General features: G+C 39.0%; 2 protein-coding genes and 2 pseudogenes across 3 annotated transcripts; all 4 read right to left on the bottom strand.

The window, feature by feature from the left end:
* Window positions 1–1,461: 1,461 nt before the first annotated feature.
* On the bottom strand, window positions 1,462–2,165 carry LOC125889429 (transcription factor HES-2-like; annotated as a pseudogene).
* A 3,233-nt stretch (window positions 2,166–5,398) lies between these two features.
* LOC125889438 (transcription factor HES-2-like) lies at window positions 5,399–5,988 on the bottom strand. The gene is made up of 2 exons (XM_049577464.1): window positions 5,866–5,988; window positions 5,399–5,753 (listed from the first exon to the last, which is right to left on the bottom strand). Exons 1-2 carry the CDS (start codon window positions 5,986–5,988, stop codon window positions 5,421–5,423), a joined length of 456 nt encoding a protein of 151 aa, XP_049433421.1. The 3' UTR covers window positions 5,399–5,420.
* A 3,095-nt stretch (window positions 5,989–9,083) lies between these two features.
* LOC125889466 (transcription factor HES-2-like) lies at window positions 9,084–9,792 on the bottom strand (annotated as a pseudogene).
* Window positions 9,793–14,211: 4,419 nt separating this feature from the next.
* On the bottom strand, window positions 14,212–25,485 carry LOC125889390 (uncharacterized). 2 transcript variants are annotated; one of them, XM_049577318.1, is made up of 7 exons: window positions 25,189–25,485; window positions 24,095–24,185; window positions 22,100–22,294; window positions 20,411–22,006; window positions 20,155–20,323; window positions 16,114–16,246; window positions 14,212–14,943 (listed from the first exon to the last, which is right to left on the bottom strand). In XM_049577318.1, exons 2-6 carry the CDS (start codon window positions 24,111–24,113, stop codon window positions 16,117–16,119), a joined length of 2,109 nt encoding a protein of 702 aa, XP_049433275.1. In that variant the 5' UTR covers window positions 24,114–24,185; window positions 25,189–25,485; the 3' UTR covers window positions 14,212–14,943; window positions 16,114–16,116. The 2 variants fall into 2 exon arrangements, with proteins under 2 accessions (XP_049433275.1, XP_049433287.1); XM_049577330.1 differs by lacking the exon at window positions 25,189–25,485 and adding an exon at window positions 24,286–24,384.
* Between the last annotated feature and the right edge of the window lie 357 nt (window positions 25,486–25,842).

The raw sequence follows: 25,842 nt of genomic DNA, 5'->3' as shown, positions 1-25,842 counted from the left end.
ATTGGGCCAGTAGTTTCCAAGATTAACTGTGGACAGACAGAAACACACACACACACACAACCACATGCACACACACACACATTGCACGTGCCCATAAAAAGGCTCAGGCCTGGTGAAGATACTAATCAGAATGAAACCATGTAAAAGATGTACTACCCTGGTGGGTTTACTGCCAAACTGGGAATGTCACAGTGGTGCATGGGTTACAACTGTAGCCTCACAGAGGAGAGGTCTGAATTTAAACCTGTAAAGTTAATTGTAAGCATGTGATAAAGCTAATTGTTCGTCTGTCTCTATCTGTCTTGTTGATTGATAGGTGACCTATGGATGGTGCACATGCCTGGCGTAATGTCAGCTGAAACTGCTCTCAGGACACTTCAACCCAAGAGTTTATAGCTGTAGAGGGATGGAGAGATGGATGATATTTTAAAAAGGTAGACAGATATTAATCATACAAAGGTGGGATGGCTGTAGAAGAGAACTCTTAATTAGTTATATAAGGAAAGAAATGACTTTTTTTCATCATCATAACAGGACATGTAAAGGAATAAAATAACTGGAAGTATTTTCAGCTGACAGTGTTTGTTTATTCAACAATGGTACATAAATTATGCAACAACGCTCCAACTAGAGGTGATGATGCATCACAACAACAACTTGTAGATTTCTACAAGACACACTGTACTCAGAGAGAGTAAAGGAACAACTGTCTTTGTAAAAGACAAACAGTTTACAGTATTTGAGGACACAGTACTCATGTACTTTAGAAAATTTTCCAAACAGGATTTGAATATTTGCATTTACAAACCAAAGAAAAAGTAAAAAACTGACCTCATAACAGGTCACATTGTTCTTAAAAACCACTAAATTGGTTTGATTCTCAGAATGTAAAATACATTGTCACTGGAAAACTGTGACAGTGTGACATTAAACAAACCTTTTACAGTCAAAGATTAAACATGTTGATCTTAAAACAGATCATTTTTCAATTATCACATAAAATGAGGAAAGTCTATTATGACAAAAATGTCCTATAAAAAGGACAGTTAATTTTTTTGGATCAGCTCAAATTCAATACCTTTCAAGAGGTCATCCCATGCACAGTATTGTACCAACACATGAGCGTGCAGTGTATCACAGGAAAATTGTGACAGTAATCAAACTTTTAGAAAAAAAAGTATAAACATTTGGATCTAACAACAGATCAGTTTTGAGTAATCAAAGAGATTAAACTCCATTATGACAATATGTCGATAAAACCAGACGTTTAATTCTTTAACATAAAGTGCATGAACATAATAATAACAATATAACAAATGTTACCATAGCAATATATGCTACCAATACATGAAGTAGATATAATGATTGCAGATGCAATCAGATTTGGTTCATGCAACATGCATGATAAGAAGTTCTCTTTCTTAATTTGAAAGATATTGTTGTTGTCATTTCCTCAGGAAAACACACAAAATAAAACCTTCTGTAAAACAGAAGAACAAGTTCATCAAATGTCAGAATTCAGAAGAATTCATTTCCAGTAATCTTTGACCAATATGGTCATCTGAGTTTGTCTGGTAGTAGCTCCAGTCTGTAGGTGTCTACCACGGCCTCCAGAGGGCGCTGTTGACTGGACTCTGTTCTTTGGTGATGCTGGTCTGGACTGTGGAGCTCAGAGGAGAGAAGTCAGCCTCTGTCAGGTTGTTATCAGAGGAAGACTGCAGCTTGTTGAAGTGGTTCAGCAGTCTTCTCTGCTGTTGATGCTGCTGCTGCAGCTGTGTCAGGACACAAACTGTCATCTCCAGGATGTCTGCTTTCTCCAGCTTGGAGTCTGGCTGCTGTTTGAGGAACTCTGGACCCAGGAGAGACTTGAGCTGCTCAATGCTGCTGTTGATTCGCTCTCTGTAACTTCTCCACCAGAGGCTTTCTGAGCTGCAGGAAGAAGAACAAAGTCATTAATAAACTTATTCTGGAGTAAAATGTTAGCATGAACAAAGAGAAGCTTTCAATAACAATATTTAAATGTTGTTGGATGTTGAGTTTACCTTGTGGGTCAGAGTGAGATGCTCCTGAGAATTGGTCATTGCTGCAGTGATTGTAGGTGCCATGTCTGGATCTGTGTGCTGTAGAGGTCTCTGTAGAGAGAATCTGATCTGTGCTGGCTTCATCCCTCCTATTTATAGTCCCACATCTCCATATCAATGTGTGGGTCCTGGTTTCACTGGACTTTCTCACAGTCTCAACCAATCAGAGAGCTTGATGAGACAATAAGGGGTGCAGCACACTTAACGCTGTTATCACCCCAGGTGACAATGGTTAGATCTCAGGGGAACAGGTGGAGGACTGGGGGGGTGATGGAGAGAGACTCACAGAGCTCTGTGTGAATCTGGGAAAGTGTTGACCCTGTAGAGAGAGCAGATTTGCTGCCTGATGCTGGGATCAATGATTTTGACTGAGCACACGCTCATCATCCCTCAGACACGTGAGGAAAGAACAATTTATGGTGCAGTGTTTAACATATGAATAACATGTAGGATAGATTTAAAACTAAGAAATTTAAATTGATATGACATGATTTTCTGAAATGCATTCAATCAAAATTGCACCATTTTAGAAAATAATATTCAGGATGTTAGAAAACAGTGTGATGCCCATTGCATGGTACTTGAATTAAACTCAGCACAATATTCATACAGCTGTCCAGATGTAGTCGAGTCTTTTGACACGTGCCTTGTAGTCGGTGTGAGGAACAAGCTGAGCTCAGTTTCCCACACTGACTCCCTGTATGGTGTGGTCAGTGAACCACAAAGGGACTTCAGTGACAGATGCTGGCTGTGTGTTGTTATAGAAACACAGTCTGACATCATCAGCCATCTGGAGGGAAAAGATACCATTGGCTGGCTCAGACTCTGTGTAAAAAATATTAAATTTGGTGGTAAAATATATCATAAAGAATGACCAAAATGTCATTAGCATGTTTTCACTGTTTCCAATATTCATACAATGTAAACCTCAGTATCATAATCACTGCCTCATAACTGACCATCAACTGGATCAAAGTTTCAGCTCTACACATGAGGGTGGGAGGTTTCCTGGGGGGCAGCTGTTTCCTGAAGTGTGCCAAATCCCTTTGGGCAATGACTTGGCTGCTGGTGGGATGAATGTCATTCACACTGAAGTCTTCCCTCCAGAACTTTCCCACACTCCGTCCATTAGCAGAAAACAGTCAAGTGCCGCTCTAGAAATGGACCTTTTGAGGGTCCTGTGCTAAAGCAGTGTGTGCCACCAAGGGTAAAGTTTGGGACCTCCTCTAAAAATAATAACCCATCAAAATAAATAGTTGGTACACAACACTAAGTGAAACTAGACAATCCAATTTTTTAGAAAATTATGATGTGAATGTTTAATGTTGAAAAACATAAACATAATTTTACCTAAAATGTATGAAAGATATCAGACAGTTGAATTATTGTGAGAAAGTCTCACATGTCTTAACGGGTTTACAGTTTGAATAGAGAAGTACAGTAGCACACATGAAATTTCTACATTGAAAAGTGTGGAACTAGTTATGTTGCAACAAAAGTGGCGGGAGAATAATAAAGAGTGAGAAGAACATAGGCTGTGAACACTTCCAACATCCAAACCAATTCACTAAATTATTAGAACAATTTATAGAGTTACTGACAGAAACTTTTCAAACACCATGCTAAAAGTGTCTCTTCACAAGATGACTTGTCAATATTCTGAAAAAAGGTGTTGATGCTGATTCATATCAGAAGAAGAGTTACAACCACAGGCGTTATTTCAAACCAGCTCCAGTTTTAGGAGCCATGGTGACTTTAAACTCTGTCTCCTCAGGGCAAAGGTCTTTATCTATTGTCCCTCAGGGCTCTGTGAGTGAGTTTCCTCTGGTTTCCCACACTCTGTCCTTTCACTGCTTTCACTGGAGGAACAATAGAAGTGTGCCTCATTATGCATCACATTAGATACTAAGTCTGACCTCTTTAAAGAGTGTAATGCTTTACTCTAAACATTAAAAAAAGCACCTAAACTTGACAATTACCAAGATATTGATGTTGCAAAAGTGTCTTTGAAATGGACCTTTTTTCATTTAGTTTGATGACTTGACTTACTCCATGTAAAAAGAGTGATGTAACACTGATTATCCCTCCTCATCAAAAATCTTGAACCACATTCCAATGCTTAGTTTAACACTAAACTGTTATGGATAAACAATTACTGTGTGTGCTGGTTTGATGGTTTGTTTATAAATCAACGGTTGAAACGATGATGGAGACCTCTATTGATTAGGTTAATATGAAATATAAATGTAACTAACCATGATACACGATGATACAAGGACACAACATTTTCAGCTGACAGTGTTTGTTTATTCAACAAGGCACAATGTGCAACAACGCTCCAACTAGAGGTGATGATGCATCACAACAACAACCTGTAGACTTCTACAAGACACACTGTACTCAGAGAGAGTAAAGGAACAACTGTCTTTATAAAAGACAAACGCTATACAGTATTTGAGGACACGGTACTCACTGTATTTTAAAAATATTTTTCCAAATGGATTTAAACATTTGTATTTCCTGAACAACGGAAAAAAAAGTAGTAAAAACCGACCTAACAACAGGTCACATTGTTCATCATCACTAAATTAGTTTGATTCTCAGAATGTAAAAATTACATTGTCACTTAAAACTGTGACAGTGTGACATTAAACAAGCATTTTACTGTCAAAGGATAAACATGCTGATCTTAAAACAGATCATTTTTCAATTATCACATAAAGTGATGGAAAGTTCACCATGACAAAACGTCCACAAAAGGACAGGTAAGATTTTTGATAAATTCAAAATTGTAAATACCTATCAAGAGGTAATAAATCTCTCCATGCACAGTATTGAACCAACACATAATGTGCAGTGAGACATAAAGGTATCACAGGAAAATTGTGACAGTAATCAAACTTTTAGAAAAAAAAGTATAAACATTTGGATCTAACAACAGATCAGTTTTGAGTAATCAAAGAGATTAAACTCCATTATGACAATATGTCTATAAAACCAGACGTTTCAATTCTTTTAACAATGGTCAGTAACAATCCAAATATAACAAATGTTACCATAGCAATATATGCTACCAATACATGAAGTACAGTGAGATATAATAATAATAATTGCTGATGCAATCAGATTTGGTTCATGCAACATGCATGATAAGAAGTTCTCTTTCTTAACTTGATATTGTTGTTGTCATTTCCTCAGGAAAACACACAAAATAAAACCTTCTGTAAAACAGAAGAACAAGTTCATCAAATGTCAGAATTCAGAAGAATTCATTTCCAGTAATCTTTGACCAATATGGTCATCTGAGTTTGTCTGGTAGTAGCTCCAGTCTGTAGGTGTCTAACACGGCCTCCAGAGGGCGCTGTTGACTGGACTCTGCTCTTTGGTGATGCTGGTCTGGACTGTGGAGCTCAGAGGAGAGAAGTCAGCCTCTGTCAGGTTGTTATCAGAGGAAGACTGCAGCTTGTTGAAGTGGTTCAGCAGTCTTCTCTGCTGTTGATGCTGCTGCTGCAGCTGTGTCAGGACACAAACTGTCATCTCCAGGATGTCTGCTTTCTCCAGCTTGGAGTCTGGCTGCTGTTTGAGGAACTCTGGACCCAGGAGAGACTTGAGCTGCTCAATGCTGCTGTTGATTCGCTCTCTGCGTAACTTCTCCACCAGAGGCTTTCTGAGCTGCAGGAAGAAGAACAAAGTCATTAATAAACTTATTCTGGAGTAAATGTTAACATGAACAAAGACAAGCTTTCAATAACAATATTTAAATGTTGTTGGATGTTGAGTTTACCTTGTGGGTCAGAGTGAGATGCTCCTGAGAATTGGTCATTGCTGCAGTGATTGTAGGTGCCATGTCTGGATCTGTGTGCTGTAGAGGTCTCTGTAGAGAGAATCTGATCTGTGCTGGCTTCATCCCTCCTATTTATAGTCCCACATCTCCATATCAATGTGTGGGTCCTGGTTTCACTGGACTTTCTCACAGTCTCAACCAATCAGAGAGCTTGATGAGACAATAAGGGGTGCAGCACACTTAACGCTGTTATCACCCCGGGTGACAATGGTTAGATCTCAGGGGAACAGGTGGAGGACTGGGGGGGGTGATGGAGAGAGACTCACAGAGCTCTGTGTGAATCTGGGAAAGTGTTGACCCTGTAGAGAGAGCAGATCTGCTGCCTGATGCTGGGATCAATGACTTTGACTGAGCACACGCTCATCATCCCGTCAGACACGTGAGGGAGTAACATTTATGGTGCAGTGTTTGAATTACATGTACACAACATGTAGCAGGTGACATCTCTCTGTTTTTAATTAAAAATTTAAATTGATATGACATGATTTTCTGAAATGCATTCAATCAAAATTGCACCATTTTAGAAAATAATATTCAGGATGTTAGAAAACAGTGTGATGCCCATTGCATGGTACTTGAATTAAACTCACTAGCACAATATTCATACAGCTGTCCAGATGTAGTCAAGTCTTTTGACACGTGCCTTGTAGTCGGTGTGAGGAATAAGCTGAGCTCAGTTTCCCACACTGACTCCCTGTATGGTGTGGTCAGTGAACCACAAAGGGACTTCAGTGACAGATGCTGGCTGTGTGTTGTTATAGAAACACAGTCTGACATCATCAGCCATCTGGAGGGAAAAGATACCATTGGCTGGCTCAGACTCTGTGTAAAAAATTTAAAATTTGGTGGAAAAATCTATCATAAAGAATCACCAAAAGTATTAGCATGATCACCTCATATTCATACAATGTAAACCTCAAATCATAATCACGCTTCATAACTGACCATCAACTGGATCAAAGTTTCAGCTCTACACATGAGGGTGGGAGGTTTCCTGGGGGGCAGCTGTTTCCTGAAGTGTGCCAAATCCCTTTGGGCAATGACTTGGCTGCTGGTGGGATGGATGTCATTCACACTGAAGTCTTCCCTCCAGAACTTTCCCACACTCCGTCCATTAGCAGAAAACAGTCAAGTGGCTCTAGAAATGGACCTTTGAGGGTCCTGTGCTAAAGCAGTGTGTGCCACCAAGGGTAAAGTTTGGGACCTCCTCTAAAAATAATAACCCATCAAAATAAATAGTTGGTACACAACACTAAGTGAAACTAGACAATCCAGTTTTTTAGAAAATTATGATGTGAATGTTTAATGTTGAAAAACATAAACATAATTTTACCTAAAATGTATGAAAGATATCAGACAGTTGAATTATTGTGAGAAAGTCTCACATGTCTTAACGGGTTTACAGTTTGAATAGAGAAGTACAGTAGCACACATGAAATTTCTACATTGAAAAGTGTGGAACTAGTTATGTTGCAACAAAAGTGGCGGGAGAATAATAAAGAGTGAGAAGAACATAGGCTGTGAACACTTCCAACATCCAAACCAATTCACTAAATTATTAGAACAATTTTTAGAGTTACTGACAGAAACTTTTCAAACGCCATGCTAAAAGTGTCTCTTCACAAGATGACTTGTCAATATTCTGAAAAAAGGTGTTGATGCTGATTCATATCAGAAGAACAGTTACAACCACAGGCGTTATTTCAAACCAGCTCCAGTTTTAGGAGCCATGGTGACTTTAAACTCTGTCTCCTCAGGGCAAAGGTCTTTATCTATTGTCCCTCAGGGTTCTGTGAGTGAGTTTCCTCTGGTTTCCCACACTCTGTCCTTTCACTGCTTTCACTGGAGGAACAATAGAAGTGTGCCTCATTATGCATCACATTAGATACTAAGTCTGACCTCTTTAAAGAGTGTAATGCTTTACTCTAAACATTAAAAAAAGCACCTAAACTTGACAGTTACCAAGATATTGATGTTGCAAAAGTGTCTTTGAAATTGACCTTTTTTCATTTAGTTTGATGACTTGACTTACTCCATGTAAAAAGAGTGATGTAACACTGATTATCCCGCCTCATCAAAAATCTTGAACCACATTCCAATGCTTAGTTTAACACTAAACTGTTATGGATAAACAATTACTGTGTGTCATCATTTTATCTTGATTTACCAACCAAAGGTTGAAACGATGATGGTAAGAAATAAGTTGAAATAAAATATAAATGTACGTAACCATGATACACAGTGATACGAGGACACAACATTTTCAGCTGACAGTGTTTGTTTATTCAACAAGGCACAATGAGCAACAACGCTCCAACTAGAGGTGATGATGCATCACAACAACAACCTGTAGACTTCTACAAGACACACTGTACTCAGAGAGAGTAAAGGAACAACTGTCTTTATAAAAGACAAATGCTATACAGTATTTGAGGACACGGTACTCACTGTATTTTAAAAAATTGTTTTTCCAAATGGATTTAAACATTTGTATTTCCTGAACATCAGAAAAAAATAGTAAAAACCGACCTAACAACAGGTCACATTGTTCATCATCACTAAATTAATTTGATTCTCAGAATGTAAAAATTACATTGTCACTGTAAAACTGTGACAGTGTGACATTAAACAAGCATTTTACAGTCAAAGGATAAACATGCTGATCTTACAACAGATCATTTTTCAATTATCACATAAAGTGACAGAAAGTTCACCATGACAAAACGTCCACAAAAGGACAGGTAAGATTTTTGATGAATTCAAAATCATCAATACCTATCAAGAGGTAATATCAATCTCTCAACACATGATGTGCAGTGAGACATAAAAGTATCACAGAAAAATTGTGAAATCAATCAAAACTTTTAGGAAAAAAGTATAAACATTTGGATCTAACAACAGATCAGTTTTGAGTAATCAAAGAGATTAAAGTCCATTATGACAATATGTCTATAAAACCAGACGTTTCAATTCTTTTAACAATGATCAGTAACAATCAAAAGATAACAAATGTTACCATAGTAATATATGCTACCAATACATGAAGTACAGTGAGATATAATAATAATAATTGCTGATGCAATCAGATTTGGTTCATGCAACATGCATGATAAGAAGTTCTCTTTCTTAACTTGAAAGATATTGTTGTTGTCATTTCCTCAGGAAAACACACAAAATAAAACCTTCTGTAAAACAGAAGAACAAGTTCATCAAATGTCAGAATTCAGAAGAATTCATTTCCAGTAATCTTTGACCAATATGGTCATCTGAGTTTGTCTGGTAGTAGCTCCAGTCTGTAGGTGTCTACCACGGCCTCCAGAGGGCGCTGTTGACTGGACTCTGTTCTTTGGTGATGCTGGTCTGGACTGTGGAGCTCAGAGGAGAGAAGTCAGCCTCTGTCAGGTTGTTATCAGAGGAAGACTGCAGCTTGTTGAAGTGGTTCAGCAGTCTTCTCTGCTGTTGATGCTGCTGCTGCAGCTGTGTCAGGACACAAACTGTCATCTCCAGGATGTCTGCTTTCTCCAGCTTGGAGTCTGGCTGCTGTTTGAGGAACTCTGGACCCAGGAGAGACTTGAGCTGCTCAATGCTGCTGTTGATTCGCTCTCTAACTTCTCCACCAGAGGCTTTCTGAGCTGCAGGAAGAAGAACAAAGTCATTAATAAACTTATTCTGGAGTAAATGTTTGCATGAACAAAGACAAGCTTTCAATAACAATATTTAAATGTTGTTGGATGTTGAGTTTACCTTGTGGGTCAGAGTGAGATGCTCCTGAGAATTGGTCATTGCTGCAGTGATTGTAGGTGCCATGTCTGGATCTGTGTGCTGTAGAGGTCTCTGTAGAGAGAATCTGATCTGTGCTGGCTTCATCCCTCCTATTTATAGTCCCACATCTCCATATCAATGTGTGGGTCTGGGTCTAGCTGGAGTTTCTCACACTCTCAGCCAATCAGAGAGCTTTGTCTGACAGTAAGGGATGCCACACTCTGAATGGCTTTATTGCTCTGAGGGCAATGGTTAGATCTCAGGGGAACAGGTGGAGGACTGGGGGGGTGATGGAGAGAAACTCACAGAGCTCTGTGTGAATCTGAGAAAGTGTTGACCCTGTAGAGAGAGCAGATCTGCTGCCTGATGCTGGGATCAATGACTTTGACTGAGCACACGCTCATGATATTCACCCTTTGACTTACCTTTATGAGTGCAAGTTTACACACTCAACTGCTATATAATAAGCAGTCTTCTGTATACAGGGTTGTACTCTGCATGTCATTGAATTTCCTCCTTAGAACAGACTTGTAGTGCTGCAAGACACCTGCAACCAACATTAGATGGTAGTATCATATTTATCTGAACCGGGACAAAGTTGTGCTGGTGTCCAGATGTAGCAGGTGTGTCCTCTGTCTTGTGGCTGGTAGCCTGTGTGAGTAGAAGGCTAGTCTCAGTTTCCCACACTCTTTGCATGGTGTGGTCGGCGCACAACAAAAGGACCTTTCAAGAAGCTTTTGTGACGGCTGCTGGTCGTGTGTAAAGGATACAGAGCCTGACGTCACCGACCATCTGGAGGGAAAGAACACTCTTGGCTGCCTCCAAGGTTTCATACAAACTGAAAATACATTGAATAAAATACATATAATATCAGCAATCGTGCTGAATTGTCACTTTTAACTTATAACTGTAGACAATATAAATATCAAGTCATAATACAATTTTGCTTGGTGGATCAAAAGCTGAGCTCTTTATATGAAATTAGGGGGTTAAGACAGATGTTTCCTGAAGTGTGCCAAATCCCTCTGGACGAGAGCTGACTGCTAATCAAACTGAACTGTGACTCAGTTCTCCAGAGCTTTCCCACACTCTGTCCACTGTGACATAATTTCACTGTAGATGCTGTGTAACAACAGGACTGTCTTTGACACAAGCAGAAGACATTTTATATAATTTTATTGTATTTCTTTTAGGGTTGAACTCAAGATTTTAATAATTAATTTTCTAAAACCTTAACATTAGCTACAAATGTACTGACCTGTACTGTAATCATACATATTCTTTGAAAATCCAAAGTTTACAACAAAAACATACACAGAGTTAAAACAGTAAAATGGGTATTATCCAGAATAGTATCAATACTTTGTCTGATGTAAACACTGGACAATCACCAGCTTTAATTAATTGGTATCCTTAAACTCAGTATTGTAGTGTAACATTCTCAATGTGAAAATTAAGTTACAGTCTCATCTAACATGTAACATACTGACATTGTATGATCTGTTATTTTAAATTAAAAATATTCTGTTACACCTGATGACCTTGCAGTGTTTTAACAGTATTCACAATGGACTGACTTTATGATCATGACTGTAAACAAACAAGCAGGTTATTACTGTAATACCGCCTTAATCCCTCTTAACCTCTGTCTCTTTAGGGCTGAGGTCACAATCTGTTGTCCCTCAGGGCTCTGTGAGTGAGTTTCCTCTGGTTTCCCACACTCTGTCCTTTCACTGTTTCATGTCAGGATCAATACAAGCATGTCTCATTATGTATCATATCACATGACCTGAAATGTGCAGGTGCTTGTAGGCGAGACTGGTCGTCTTTAAACATTTTACATTCCAACACACTGAACTGACAATTCCGCCAAAATCATGACTCAGCAGAAGTTTGTCAATGAAACATGATTAGAGGCTTACATCTCCACATGATTTGGTGACTTATGATGCGCCAGAATATGACATGTATCAGTTTATCTAATGTCAAATTTACCCTGCTGTGAATGCAGCTGTGTGTTGTTTGAACCATGGAGTTATGATAGAGCACTCTGTCAACAACAAAATGCAACAAAGAACATGTTGAATCTGTTGTTTATCATCACAATGTCACTGTGTGTCAAAAAAATACAATGTGAACACAACACAGATGATCAGATTAGGTTTTGTTTATTCACACAAACTCAATAATAAAGTTTGACATTTTTAACTGGAGGTAAATGTGATGATACATCACAACAGTACTCACAGTGAGTAGAGGATCAGTCATCTTTACAAGAGATACAGTTTGAGATCAATCAACACTTAGTCGTACATTAAATATTAAAAATGGACATTACTTGCACTTTAACAAAAGTATAGGATAAAAACTGACCTTAGAAGTCAGTTTTACAGTAAAAGGGATAAACACACTGATCTTAGAACAGATCATTTTTAAATCATCACATAAGTGAGAGAAAGTTCACCATGACAAAACGTCCACAGTTAGGATTTTTGATAAATTCAAAATCATCAATACCTATCAAGAGGTAATAAATCTCTCCATGCACAGTATTGTACCAACACATGATGTGCAGTGAGACAAAAGTATCACAGGAAAATTGTGACATTAATCAAAACTTTAAAAAATAAATAAAAATAAACATTTGGATCTAACAACAGATCAGTTTTGAGGAGTACATTATGACAATATGTCTAAAAAAAAACCCCAGACATTTCAGTTTTCTTTTTACTGTGAACAATCAAGACATAACAAATGTTACCATAGCAATATAAACTTCTAATACATGAAGTACAGTGAGATATAATAATAATAATAATAGCTGATGCAATTGGATTTTGTTCATGCAACATGCACAATAAGAAGTTCTCTTTCTTAATGAAAGATGTTGTTGTCATTTCCTCAGGAAAACACAAAATAAAACCTTCTGTACAAACACAAAATTACAGTTAATTAACCATAATTTAAGATTACATTAATATTATGTTTTTTAATGACAATTTATTGTATTTGTACATATTTAACTCTAATTTTACATACAATTTTCTGTATGTTTTTACAGGTTTACCACCATTTTCGATAAGACAATGAAATAACTGTAAATTAACAGATACTAGCAGTAATTTAAATATTTACCTTTAGAATTACATGTAATTACCAATAATATTAAACTATTACTATGAAATTTAAAGGTAAATTAACATATTTCTTTCATATTCAAATGTAATTTTACATAAAATGTGATGCAATTTTACAGATCTTTCTTGATAATGAAGAAATGTACGTAAAATTACAGAAATCTGTAGTGTTTTCCATAAAATTGCAGGTCATTAAGCATGTGTGGTTAAGGTGATTTTATGTTTTTTAGAGGTAATGAGTAGTATTTGTACAAACACAAAAGTAATTGACTGTACATTACTGTATAAAGACAACTTAAAGTATATTATTTTACAAAAAGTGCACTTTAAATAATGTAATTTTACAGAAAGTATTCTGTATTCTTACAGATGTTTACTTTTTTAAACAATAAAATGCCTGTAAATTTACAGATATTGGGAGTAATTTAAATTTTTGCCATTTATATGGTACACATTTTGTATAAAATGGGTTTTTTTGGTTTTTTTTCCACAGGTTTATCACCATTTTCAATAAGACAATAACTGTAGATTAACATATATTAGCAGTAATTTAAACATTTACCCTTAAAATTACATAATACTAACCATAATAAGATTACATTGTTATGTTTTTAAAGGCAACTCAACATGTCTTTTTCATATTCAAATGTAATTTTACATGTGATGTCATTTTACAGATCTTTCCTAATAATTGTAATGAAGAAATTTATATAAAATTACAGAAATCTGTGATTATTTCCACAAAATTGCAGGTTATTTAACATCCATGGTTAAAGTGATTTTATGTTTTTCAACTGTACATTACTGTAGAAAGACAATTTAAAATATTATTTTATGGAACGTGCACTTTAATTAATGCAGTTTTACAAAAAGTATTCTGTATTCTGACAGGTTTTGACTTTCAAACAATGAAATGCCTGTAGATTTGGAGATATTGGGAGTAATTTAAATTTTGCCATTAAAATTCCAGGTAATTTACCATGATTTAAGATTATGTTAATATTATGTTTTCAATGGCAATTTATATTTGTAAAGATGTGAATGTAATTTTACATTAAATGTGAGGTATTAATTTACAGATTGCTGTCCATGGTAACAAAGACATACACAATTACAGAAATCAGTCATTCAAAGTGTATTCCTTAAAATTGGGGGTTATTAATCATGTGTTTAAAGTGTATTTTTAAAAAGGGTAATTGGTGGTATAAATAAAACATACATGCATCATACATAAAGGTAATTCACTGAAAACTACTGTAAAATAAATAAATAAATATATATATATATATATATATATATATATATATATATATATATTTTATTTTTTTATTTTTTTACAGAAAGTACTAGATTATTATCTAAGATTTTTCTGTTAAGTACAGTGGGATCATGGGTGTTGTTTTCATACCATTACTGGTGAAAATCTGATTTTATGAGATATATCAGTTTCCTTTTTGGTTTATAAATCTTATGGTGTCTTGTAAGCCCATGGGGACTGGGCATATTAATATGCAGGATACCATAATAAAGATGTCATTCATTCTTTCATTCATTCTATCTATCTGACATCAGTGATGCCAACTTAGCAGGCCTGCTATCAAGCCTGTGGCTAAAACGATCTGGACTGCCTGCGTTATCTAATGTAATGTTAACAGAGAGAAGCTGCTCTAACTTATGTCTCTCTAAAAGACGCACCATCTGCAACAGCAGGACAGGAAAAATCAGTCAGGCTCCATATTCATATCACGTTTAATGAATTAGTTACTCAACATGTAACATAGAATTCAAATTGACACACCTTTTTTTTTTCTTTTTTTTTTTTTCTCTAAAGATAATTTTATGGGCATTTCCGCCTTCAATTGACAGGACAGTAAAGTGTGAAAGGGGGAGAGAGAGAGGGAGAGACATGCAGCAAAGGGCCACAGGCCGGAGCCGAACCCGGGCCGCTGCGGCAACAGCCCTGTATATGGGGCACCTGCTCTACCACTAAGCCACCCACGCCCCGAAATTGACAAACTTTTAACATGATACAAAGAACTGACTTGGAACGTTCAGAAACTTCAGAAACAGGATGGCAGTTCCCTGGGGTCCCAGACTGCTGCTGCTCCCATGCATTATCCTACAGGTAGAGAACACATATTTGAGATATTTGTTGAGAAATGTAGTCGGTTATTGAATACACATTTACATGGCATTTTTTGTAATTAGTAGGTTACTATAATCCACTGGTTTACAAAAAATGTAATAAATGTAACAGTAAAAGTAATTATGCCAATTGTTTTTTGTCCTTCATAACTGGGGATGGGAATTGTTAAGCATAAATGCAAATGATGTCAATGGATTGAGGCAGTTCTCAAGTAGAATCGCTTCTCAGTTCCCATTCCTATTCATAATGTCCCTTTTTACTTAAATACAACAAACTTCATTCCTCATCATATTTGTGATATTTTGATGGTACTGTAGATATCTGCTAGAGTTGGAATAAATGATAGTGGTGTATAACGTATTTCAGTCAGTATTCTATATTATCCAGGGTCCGACTTTAACGGTTGCCCGAACGCCCAGGGCAAGTAAAAATAGCCAGCAGGCCAGCAGCAGACAGGCCAGCATGCCCCAATAAATTTGTATTTATCAAAGGCCAAAGTGGCCTTGCCCTAAAAATGACTTAATTCCAGGCCTGTAATCGTGTATTTCCTCTCCTGTTTCTGTCCTCGGAGGGGCCAGTTGCAGTGTGCTGCTTTTTTATGTGCTGCTGCCTCCATTGGCTGAGCGTCTCTGCTGACGTAAGATATAAGTCATGAGCGAAAATATGTACCACACAGCCAGAAAAAGAACCTCTTAAGCAGGGCAAGTAAGAATTTAGATGGGGCAAGTAGGAAAAAACCTTATCGTCGGACCCTGTTATCACATCCTGCTCACTTCACTGGTATGGACCATAGTGTAGAGACCGATATAGTGAAGAAACAGATGAAGAAGAAACAGATACAGCAGGTGTTATTTTTTCATGTCTGACATATTCTACATATTTAAAGACCCTGAAACTGTAGAACTATGTCTATTTCTGCTGAGAACAGTGCACTTGTGAAAAAGAAGGTGAAACGCCGAATCTCTAGATGACATTCTGCTCACACTGGCTGTGTGACTGCTCTCACCTCAACATGGGCGCTGAAATAAAAACCAAGACGTTCTGCGATGCAGACACTGCACTGAACACACTGTCTGCACACGCAGGCAGTGGGTCCTGGACTTAAGACCTTTAATACATGCAAAGTGACCACAAGCAACTTACCCATTAAGTGCTCCACTCATACTCTGCAATGCGGTTGATAAGGGTCAGGATTTTCGGGTTCACTGCATTGCTCTTTTTCTTTTCCAGGCGCTCTACTTTGGAGCCCTTCTCAGGATTGATCTTAAAGATGCACCTGGACATAAAGGAGTGGTAAAAAATACAAAAACTGTTCAACAAAATATTATCTAAATCAAGATTTCGGACACACAGATCATCGTCTATTTGCGTCATCACCATCAGTTATAGAGTCATGCAATGGTAAATGTGGAGCACTGCATTGTGCGATTGTTAGCATAAAGTAGTGAATATGCCATGAACACTCCTTTTTTCCTTCCATTATGGAATTTCTGAGGGCACTATATAGTGGATATATTTACACACTCAGCGTTCAGACCCAGCCTATTCATTTCTGTCCACTGTACTGAAAATTTGTTTTTGGTCTTATCTTTTGACTCATTTGAGCTACCCTACTAATTCAAGATGTGCTCTATAGAGGACCTGGCCTTTCCAATGATATCTCATGTGGGTGGGATGATGGGAGCTTTCTTTTCATGTTGAGACAAAATGGAGAATGTAGCAAAACGCCCATGCTGGGAAAAGAGATAAGTCAAATATTGTTAAGATAGAGGTTTTTTTTTAACCTATGGTAATCATATTTTCTTTTTTTATGAACATGTCAGTAATTATAAATTGGTGTCAGAGTGCAGTTAAACATTTTGTTAGGAAAAATAATAGCCTTTTTATGATTGTCAACTGTAATGAACATGAGAACCATTTAATGAGGTTAGTTAATAGATAACTAGCTTGCTAGTTCTTTGTTTACTTTCAAATCTCTTCCCAAAAACACATTTCTTTGTGCGGTAATAAACATGGTGAATGTATTTTATATGTAAAGTAATTAATGTAATAAATAAATACTTATTTATAATGTTTCATTCAACCTGTTTCCACTATTGTAGGAGGCAGAATATGGTGTAAGACAACTATCAGAAAGATGTGTGCATAATTTTAACCATTCATATTCGTAATGTTAAACATTTGTATGTCATTAAAATTGTTGTACACACAATTCTGCTGTCATATACGTGAGTCTGTGAAATTGTTCGGGTTAGGATTGTTTTTATGTGAGTATGAATCTTAAAGCTGTGAGTGCAAAGTCTTGTGAATACAACTCTAATTTCTACGACTACGAAGTCCTCACTGTGAACACGAATTCAAGTTTGTGGGTACAAGTGGCAAAGTGTTGAAGTTACGTCACTCAGGTCACAGGCAGGTCACAGGGGAAAGTAATCGAACCGCGATTCCTCCAAACAAAGGCAAAGGTGGCCGTTGACAGAGGACCGGGTGGAGCTGCCAGCTTATGTTGCGGTGTCCTATTTCTGAAGTCCTGTAAATCATTCTTTAGACCAAACAGCCTACAACAAGAAATTTCTGATGTAAGACACTAACAGCAGAGTTGGAGCAGAAGGTCATGCAGGGTTGACTCTGAGCTGAGAGTAAATGATGAAGGTATAGTGTACAGGTGGTGCTGTGACTGGCTGGTAACTGAAGCCTGATCCACTGAATCGTGTCCCATAAGAACAACCCAAGTGTGTCTTTATTTTTCGTTTATTTTTCATTTTCATTTCTGCCACACTGTCAACACATGCTCATTCTTCCATACAGGTAGGCCTACGTGTGGTTCTGAAATGACAAGTAAATACATGCTTATCTATAACTAGGTTGTAAATAAACCTCTTTGTATTACTCACGTTCTTCACGTTCTCTTCAAGAGAACAGTTTGCAAAATAGTTTAACCAACAATTACCAGCAATTACTGTGTGTGCAGAGTTGATACTGTTAGCAGTGGTATTTAACTGGGTTTCCACCTTAATGTGGAAGAAGAGTGGAAGTAGGTTAAGCTGCCTCTCCACCAGTAGATGGCAGTATGAGAACTTAAATGTATGCCTGGTTTGTCTCTTTGTGAACTGTTGGCTTATTTTCCAGGTTATTGATCTAGATGTATTTAGTACTATTCATTTAATTTGTTATTTGATCTTTATTTACAACCTAGTTATAGATAGCATGTATTTACTTGTCATTTCAGAACCACACGTAGGCCTACCTGTATGGAAGAATGAGCATGTGTTGATAGTGTGGCAGAAATGAAAATGAAAAATAAAGACACACTTGGGTTGTTCTTATGGGACACGATTCAGTGGATCAGGCTTCAGTTACCAGCCAGTCACAGCACCACCTGTACACTATACCTTCATCATTTACTCTAAGCTCAGAGTCAACCCTGCATGACCTTCTGCTCCAACTCTGCTGTTAGTGTCTTACATCAGAAATTTCTTGTTGTAGGCTGTTTGGTCTAAAGAATGATTTACAGGACTTCAGAAATAGGACACAGCAACATAAGCTGACGGCTCCACCCGGTCCTCTGTCAACGGCCACCTTTGCCTTTGTTTGGAGGAATCGCGGTTCGATTACTTTCCCCTGTGACCTGCCTGTGACCTCAGTGACGTAATTTCAACACTTTGCCACTCATACCCACAATCTTGAATTCGTGTTCACAGCGAGGACTTCGTAGTCGTAGAAATTAGAGTTGTATTCACAAGACTTTGCACTCACAGCTTTTAGATTCATACTCACATGAAAACAATCCTAACCCGAACAATTTCACAGACTCACGTATATGACAGCAGAATTGTGTGTACAACAATTTTATTGACATACAAACATTTAATTTTTAGCCGCTGCGCTCGGAGTTGAAATTATCTGAGTGAAGCGCGTTGTTCTTATCATGTGAAGGCCGCTTTACACCATAGAGCAGGGGTGTCAAACTCATTTTCACCAAGGGCCACATCAGCATAATGGCTGCCCTCAAAGGGCCAGATGTAACTTATAAATGTAACTAAATGTAACCAAATGTAATGTTAAATAAATGTAACTACTCCTTAATGTTAAATAACTTTGAATTTATTACTTATTCAAGTTACAAATATTACAGTTGCATAGAAAAAAATATGTTTGCTTGTTGCTTTGTTATAACATAAATCCTTTTAATTTGTCAGGTTATGAAACCCACATAACTCCATCAATCAAGGATCAAACTATCCAAGTGAATAAAGAAAAATAACATCAAACACAAGTTATGACATTAACTTTGTTCAAAACGGGTTAGGATGTGGAAACACTGCCGTCTAGTGGCGGGAAGCCGTCACTTCGCGGGTAACATAATCGACATGCATTGTGGGAAATGTAGTTTTTGGTCAAATCACGCTTTTGACCTATTTATTTTTAGACAATCAGACCTTTTAAGCTCTCGCGGGCCACATAAAATGACGTGGCGGGCCACATTTGGCCCACGGGCCTTGAGTTTGACACATATGCCATAGAGGAAGAGGTCCTGGAGAAAGTTTTAGAGGTGTCTGTCTGTCTGTCTCTCTCTGTTCCTCTGTCTGTGTGTCTCTCTCTTCCTCTGTCTCTCTCTCTCTCTCCCTCTGTCTGTCTGTGTGTCTCTCTATTCCTCTGTCTCTCTCTCTCTCTCTCCCTCTGTCTGTCTGTGTGTCTCTCTATTCCTCTGCCCTCTCTCTCTTCCTCTGCCCTATCTCTGTCTGTGTGCCTCTCTCTCTCTTCCTCTGTCTGTCTCTCTCTTCCTCTGCCCTCTCTGTCTCTCTCTTCCTGTCTGTCTCTCTCTTCCTCTGTCCATCTCTCTCTCTCTTCCTGTCTGTCTGTGTCTCTCTCTTCCTCTGTCTGTCTCTCTCTGTTTCCCTCTGTCTGTCTGTCTCTCTCTCTCTTCCTCTGCCCTGTCTTTCTCTTCCTCTGTCTGTCTGTCTCTCTCTCTTCCTCTGCCTCTCTCTTCCTCTGTCTGTCTGTCTGTCTGTCTGTCTCTCTTCCTCTGCCCTCTCTGTCTCTGTCTCTCTTCCTCTGTCTCTGTCTCTCTCTCTCTCTCTCTCTCTCTCTGTCTTTCTGACCCAGTCAGCTGATCAATTAAACTGATATTGATTTTTAGGGGTCTTTTTATGTATGTGTGTATGATTATTCATGTACATTTACCTTTGAAGAAACTCCATTGTGGCCCCGAGTTCCACTGGGTAGTGCATATTGAAGATGTAGAAACACATGAACATGCCAACCAGTGCGTCGGTGAAGCTCTTCAAGTTATCCATCATCACCTCCTGGTCCACTGCCACCACGAAAGCTGTTGCAGACAATGGACTCTCTCCTGTGAAAAAAAGTCATCAGTAAATCCACCCATTTAAATGCCTCTATTTGCATGTAGGGCACACACATTATATTGGCCCTCACTTACCACATACAACAATGCATGGTGTGGGTGGCAGGTGTTCTGTCTCAACCTCCACAGCGATGCATGTTCTGTCGACCATGTGGAACATTCTTGCATGATCCTCTTTGAAGTGTGAGAGTAGCATCAATACCGCCCCACAGGGTCCACCTCCAGCTTGGATCTCTGCTCTCTGTTTTGCAGCTATGCTTGATTTCTCCAACGGAAGAGACTGAAAATATTCCAGGACTCTGGCCAGTTTTGAGGTCATAGCCTCCTCAAATCCCTCATTGATGTGGACACCAGTCAGGAGTTTGAAGTGTGCCTTCATGCCTACAAGTGAGAAGAGGAGAGGCCATTCTTCAGTAAGGGCCCGGGTGTCCTTACCAGACATTATGTCGTTTCTCTGAGATATGAAGGTGTCTGAGATTAACTGTTCTATTTGTTTTTCATTCCTCTCATTTTCCAGGAATATTTTTTGCATGTCTTTTTTCTTTTTCATCTGTGCTTCCACATTCACAGGTCCAGATTCCCACTGAATACAGCCATATGAGTCTTTCCGTTGCTTTGTATTTTCTGGTACAGTGCTGGTGTCATCTGGGATGATCCTCTTGTTACCCAGCGCCTCATTTCTCTTGCAGTTATCAACTCTGCACTGGAGTTGTTTTGTAAGAGAATCATAGCCGCTTCCAACAACTTCACCTTCTATGACGTCTTTGAAAGACTCTGGGTACTCTAGGACCATCTTCTGTGCAACTTCACGTAAGTGCTTCTTCACTGGTGTCTTGTAAGTGGCAAGAATTTCAGCTGTAATAATGCGAATCACTTCCCTCCTTTCTCTGGCTGTGGGCCGCTCTTGATTGTGTAATTTCTTCCTTACAATAGCTGGCAGCATGTTCCAAGGGACTTGAAAATTGTAGTGCCAGTCACTGCTCAGTTGTCTAGTGGGACTAGAGCATTCACTACCAGATGGAGAGGAGATTCGGCTTCCAAATGAGGTTCGAAAGGCTTTCCGTTGCTTTGTATTTTCTGGTACAGTGCTGGTGTCATCTGGGATGATCCTCTTGTTACCCAGCGCCTCATTTCTCTTGCAGTTATCAACTCTGCACTGGAGTTGTTTTGTAAGAGAATCATAGCCGCTTCCAACGACTTCACCTTCTATGACGTCTTTGAAAGACTCTGGGTACTCTAGGACCATCTTCCGTGCAACTTCACGTAAGTGCTTCTTCGCTGGTGTCTTGCAAGTGGCAAGAATTTCAGCTGTAATAATGCGAATCACTTCCCTCCTTTCTCTGGCTATGGGCCGCTCTTGATTGTGTAATTTCTTCCTTACAATAGCTGGCAGCATGTTCCAAGGGACTTGAAAACTGTAGTGCCAATCACTGCTCAGTTGTCTAGTGGGACTAGAGCATTCACTACCAGATGGAGAGGAGATTCGGCTTCCAAATGAGGTTCGAAAGGGTGTTTCTGGAGTTTGAGGTGTGCCTGGGCTTCCAAATGAGCTTCGAGAAGTAGAGGGTATGCTTGGGCTTGTAGTGACCCAGAGTGTTTCTTGAGTTTGAGGTGTTCTTGTGAAATCCTGCTCCATGCTTGAAGCTGCATCACTCTGAGCTGAGAAGACACCTAAAAGCACAGAGACATACATAATGCTGAATAGTAGACCAACAATGGCACTGGTGGCAATATACTCATATTACAGATTGAGCCTTGACTTACTTTTAACATGTGCAATAAGCTTCCTTGCTTGAATGGGTCTGAGCACACCTGCAAGGTCATTTATCTGGACAAGCTGCATATCGTCAAGCGTTTCCACCCCAATGTCTTTGAGGATATCCATAATAGGTTGCAGTGTAGCTGGCGTGCTACACATTGGTAGTGCTTCTTGAACAAAAGTGGCTATGTCATCCATGTCTAAAAGGGGGGAATAAATGACGAGTGAAATGAAAACATATTTACAGATCCAAAACACTATGCTTCAGGGATATTACTTTCATTGCAAGCAGACTGTATGCAGCCAGTGGATAAAAATCAAGACACTGATCAGCATTGATGCAAAGCATATCCCTTGCTGATTCTCCAACTTTATGAAGCCCATACTCTGGCATGTAAGATGATGAGTGTGGTGTCACAAGAAAATACACATTTTTGTTTTCTTTCATCAGTATGAGCTCAAGTTGTCCAAATTCCACAGATTCATCATTCTTAAGGCACAGAAAGGAACCCTTTCTATAGAGTGTTCCCTGATAGCGCACTTCTGCGGATATAAAGTCGGGTGTGACCAAGCTCTCCTCAACAGCATTGCGTACCTTACTGCTGTACAACGGAGCATAGTAAGGGGAGGAATCCTTCACTTGCAATGCTGGAGGAAAGAAGGAGCTGTAGTTCCTGTAGGACTGCAGTAGCTGGTGGTTGTTTGCAAGAGATTTACAAACATTTTTAAAGTTTTGTGTCCTCCTTACACATCGTTTAAAGTACGAATGCTTGCTCTCAAACCTCATTGTCCACAAGCGAATGAGTGGGCCAAGCCTCATGATCAGAGATGGGTAGTGAAGGAGGTAGTGATGCTTTGGTTTAAGTTTTTCAGAGGGAAATAGATGCTTCCTTGTTTCAAGATATTCTTGTATGTGGACCTGAAGGAAACTGACTTGGCCAGCAGATATCTTGGGTGCACAGACTAACTCAACCACTTCCTTTAGCATTATAACTAGCTGCCATACCTGGTCCTGGGTGTCTTTGATTCTGTCCCCAATAATGATGGGAAGAAGTCTCAGCAAACACCAATTCTCAGCTGCCTGCCCACCAACCGTAATGCCACATTCACTGACTTCTGAAGGAACAGAACTAGCATCAGAACCCAGGTACTTGAACTGTTTGATCTGCCGGTTGAGCTGCTGGTAAGTCATCCATTTCTTTACCTTCACAAAGTACTGAATGTAAATGGATAGGTCATAGGCAACTACTCCTTCAAACGTGTCATGGCCTATGCACGGTGGAAGGCCTGGCTGACACATATGAAAATACTGAAGACCATTGAAAAGTGAGTCAAACTTTACTCCATTTACAGTTGTTGTCTCACTGTCTTGTAGTAGCTGCACTGCCTCTTTGTAACTCTCAACAGTTCTCACTGGAAACTTGACACTCACTTTGTCCATGTCCTGTCTGGGCACCAAGCAGTACCTACAACAGTGAGAGGAGGTACTGAAATTGTCAGCATAACTTCCAATGCACTGGGATCCCAAATTGTCACCCTCAGTGCACAAGACTGTTGCTCGTACAGTATGACCTGAAGAAGTGACAAGCCCATTATCCTCTAGCTTTCTCAAGTCTGAGAACATTTTTGAAAACAGTCTCTCATGTCCAAAGTATCTGAAATCTCGCTCTGTGCACAAAAGTAAGAGCTGCAGCTGATCAACACTTGACTGATAGAACGGCTCAAAGTTGGCAAGTGTGAAGGACACCCCCACTATCTTGTGCTTTTTCTTTGCTGAGCCAAGAGGGTTGACTACCTCAAAAGCATCCTGGTATAAAAGAAGCTTTAAATTTATACCTGGCTGCATACACAGAGCATTTGTCTTGAACACTGATCCATCACACACATCAGTCAACACCCCAGGAGGAGGGACATTTTGAGTCTTCCCACATTCTTACCATACGACAGGATCTTTTAGCATAGCTTTCAGTGTTTCTTTGAGAGGGATGTACTGTACATACCTGTCACTTCTGTTGTCATCCGTCCCTAGATGAATAGGTTGTGGGTGAACATAGTTGAAGTTTTTGAGGAAAAACTGCTTCCTGGTATATTCTGTAGAGAGAGGAGTACTGCATGAAGAATGCAAATCTGTCAAACTGCTTAAAGCTTCATCAACATCAGAGTCAAAGAGGTTTGTTCTGGCTTTAAGTACCTCTTTGAATTGCTTTTTTGTGTGCTGACTGCAAATATCATGTAAGTCATATGTCTCTTCAACAATCATCTGTGTAGTGGATGAAGGAATGAGGTGTTTTGCCTGCAGTTTCATGTAAAACATACAGAGATTTTTTGTGTACAAAGCTCTCAAATCAATATCATCTGGCATGTCTACAGATTCAGGGACATTTTCAGCTGTACCACTTTCCATCACATCAGATGCTGTCTCAGTACTCACCAACTCTACAGAACATGTAGCAGATACTTGCCCTGCTGTTGCATGTTTGTGGATCCTGGATATATGGGAAGTAAATGAAGACCTTACTTTAAATGTTTTGCCACATTTAGCAAATAGACAATTTACCTACTCACTTTTGGAAAGATCATGACCTGAGATGTGCAAGAAGGTCTTTGAGATCTGTGCACTGTTTCTGACAACTTATGTTCTCACATGTATATGGTCCTTGCACAATGTCCAATTCTGACACAGACGGGTTGTTATGGCGTCTATAACAATGCGTTTTAAAAGCACTGTATTTGACAAACACACGTTTGCAGTCAGCAACACAACATGGAAACTGGGCATTAGCTTCATGTCTATGTAGCGGTTGGTGGTCTACATAACATTTTACTGATGTTAACAAAAGGCTACAGAAGCGGCATGGAAAGACCTTCGCCATTTCGCGTTACACCAACAACTGTAGGCAATAAAACACACTTGAAACTTAGAGACTTGTTCACACCAGAGCTAAGAGATCCATGTATATATTATTTCACGAACTGCTTAACATGGTAGCATGGTAGAACAAGTGCTTTTGAAATGAAAACCGAGTCAGACCACTCAGAAAATCTTACGAGGCTTAAAATCTTACCATATATTATTAGCAAAACACGTACTTACATGCGTCAAATGTAATTGGCATGGAGATACCCCTGAGCAGCAGCGCGGTCTTTTGCTACTTTGGATGGATGCTACTGACCAGCACAAAGCTAGTGTGCGCAGTAGAAACAGTGTTACAATATCTACTCACAGTCACCAAACATACATTTCAACATGAAATTAAGCTAGAAAGTTTATTAACGTTACTCATTGTGTTCGCCGCGTGTGTATCTAAACAGGGAACAGGGTCGACACGTCCGTCCGTTTTTGCTGCAGCAACTTGGTTCATGCACAGTTCGCCTCAAAACAATAGTTTGAAGACTGAGCAGGCGCCGCATGGATGGGGGAGGGGTAACTGTGCTCAATCCTTTCAAAAGAGAGACTGTAGCCTGTAGCTCTGACTGCTTCTCTGTGCTCCGCGTTCACGTGTGCGCGCTTGCGCGAGACCAGCGAAAGCATGAGCTTTGCTCACCCGTGTTTACATCACGTGACACGTGAAACACGTTTCAAATGCAAAGCAATGCCAACGGATGAGGAAAGTCTTTGCTGGGACTGGAATTGGCGATGCCTGCACTTAAGAATGTGGACATCAGCAGAGGTGGGTAGTAACTAGTTACATTTACTTAGTTACATTTACTTGAGTAACTTTTTGGATAAATCGTACTTTTCAGAGTA

The sequence above is a fragment of the Epinephelus fuscoguttatus genome, linkage group LG1, assembly GCF_011397635.1.
Source record: "Epinephelus fuscoguttatus linkage group LG1, E.fuscoguttatus.final_Chr_v1".
In the NCBI taxonomy this organism is placed as follows: domain Eukaryota; kingdom Metazoa; phylum Chordata; class Actinopteri; order Perciformes; family Serranidae; genus Epinephelus; species Epinephelus fuscoguttatus.
Note: the sequence above shows the minus strand (reverse complement) of the source record. Positions and strands in the feature narration are given on the sequence as shown.

Coding starts and splice junctions, on each gene's coding strand:
- LOC125889438 (XM_049577464.1), bottom strand. CDS start 5,988: ATGAAGCCAGCACAGATCAGATTCTCTCTACAGAGACCTCTACAGCAC. Junction 5,754..5,865: donor ATCTCACTCTGACCCACAAG/GTAAACTCAACA, acceptor TTCTTCCTGCAG/CTCAGAAAGCCTCTGGTGGA.
- LOC125889390 (XM_049577318.1), bottom strand. Junction 22,007..22,099: donor GCTTATTGCACATGTTAAAA/GTAAGTCAAGGC, acceptor CTGTGCTTTTAG/GTGTCTTCTCAGCTCAGAGT. Junction 20,324..20,410: donor ACCATGCATTGTTGTATGTG/GTAAGTGAGGGC, acceptor TTTTTTTCACAG/GAGAGAGTCCATTGTCTGCA.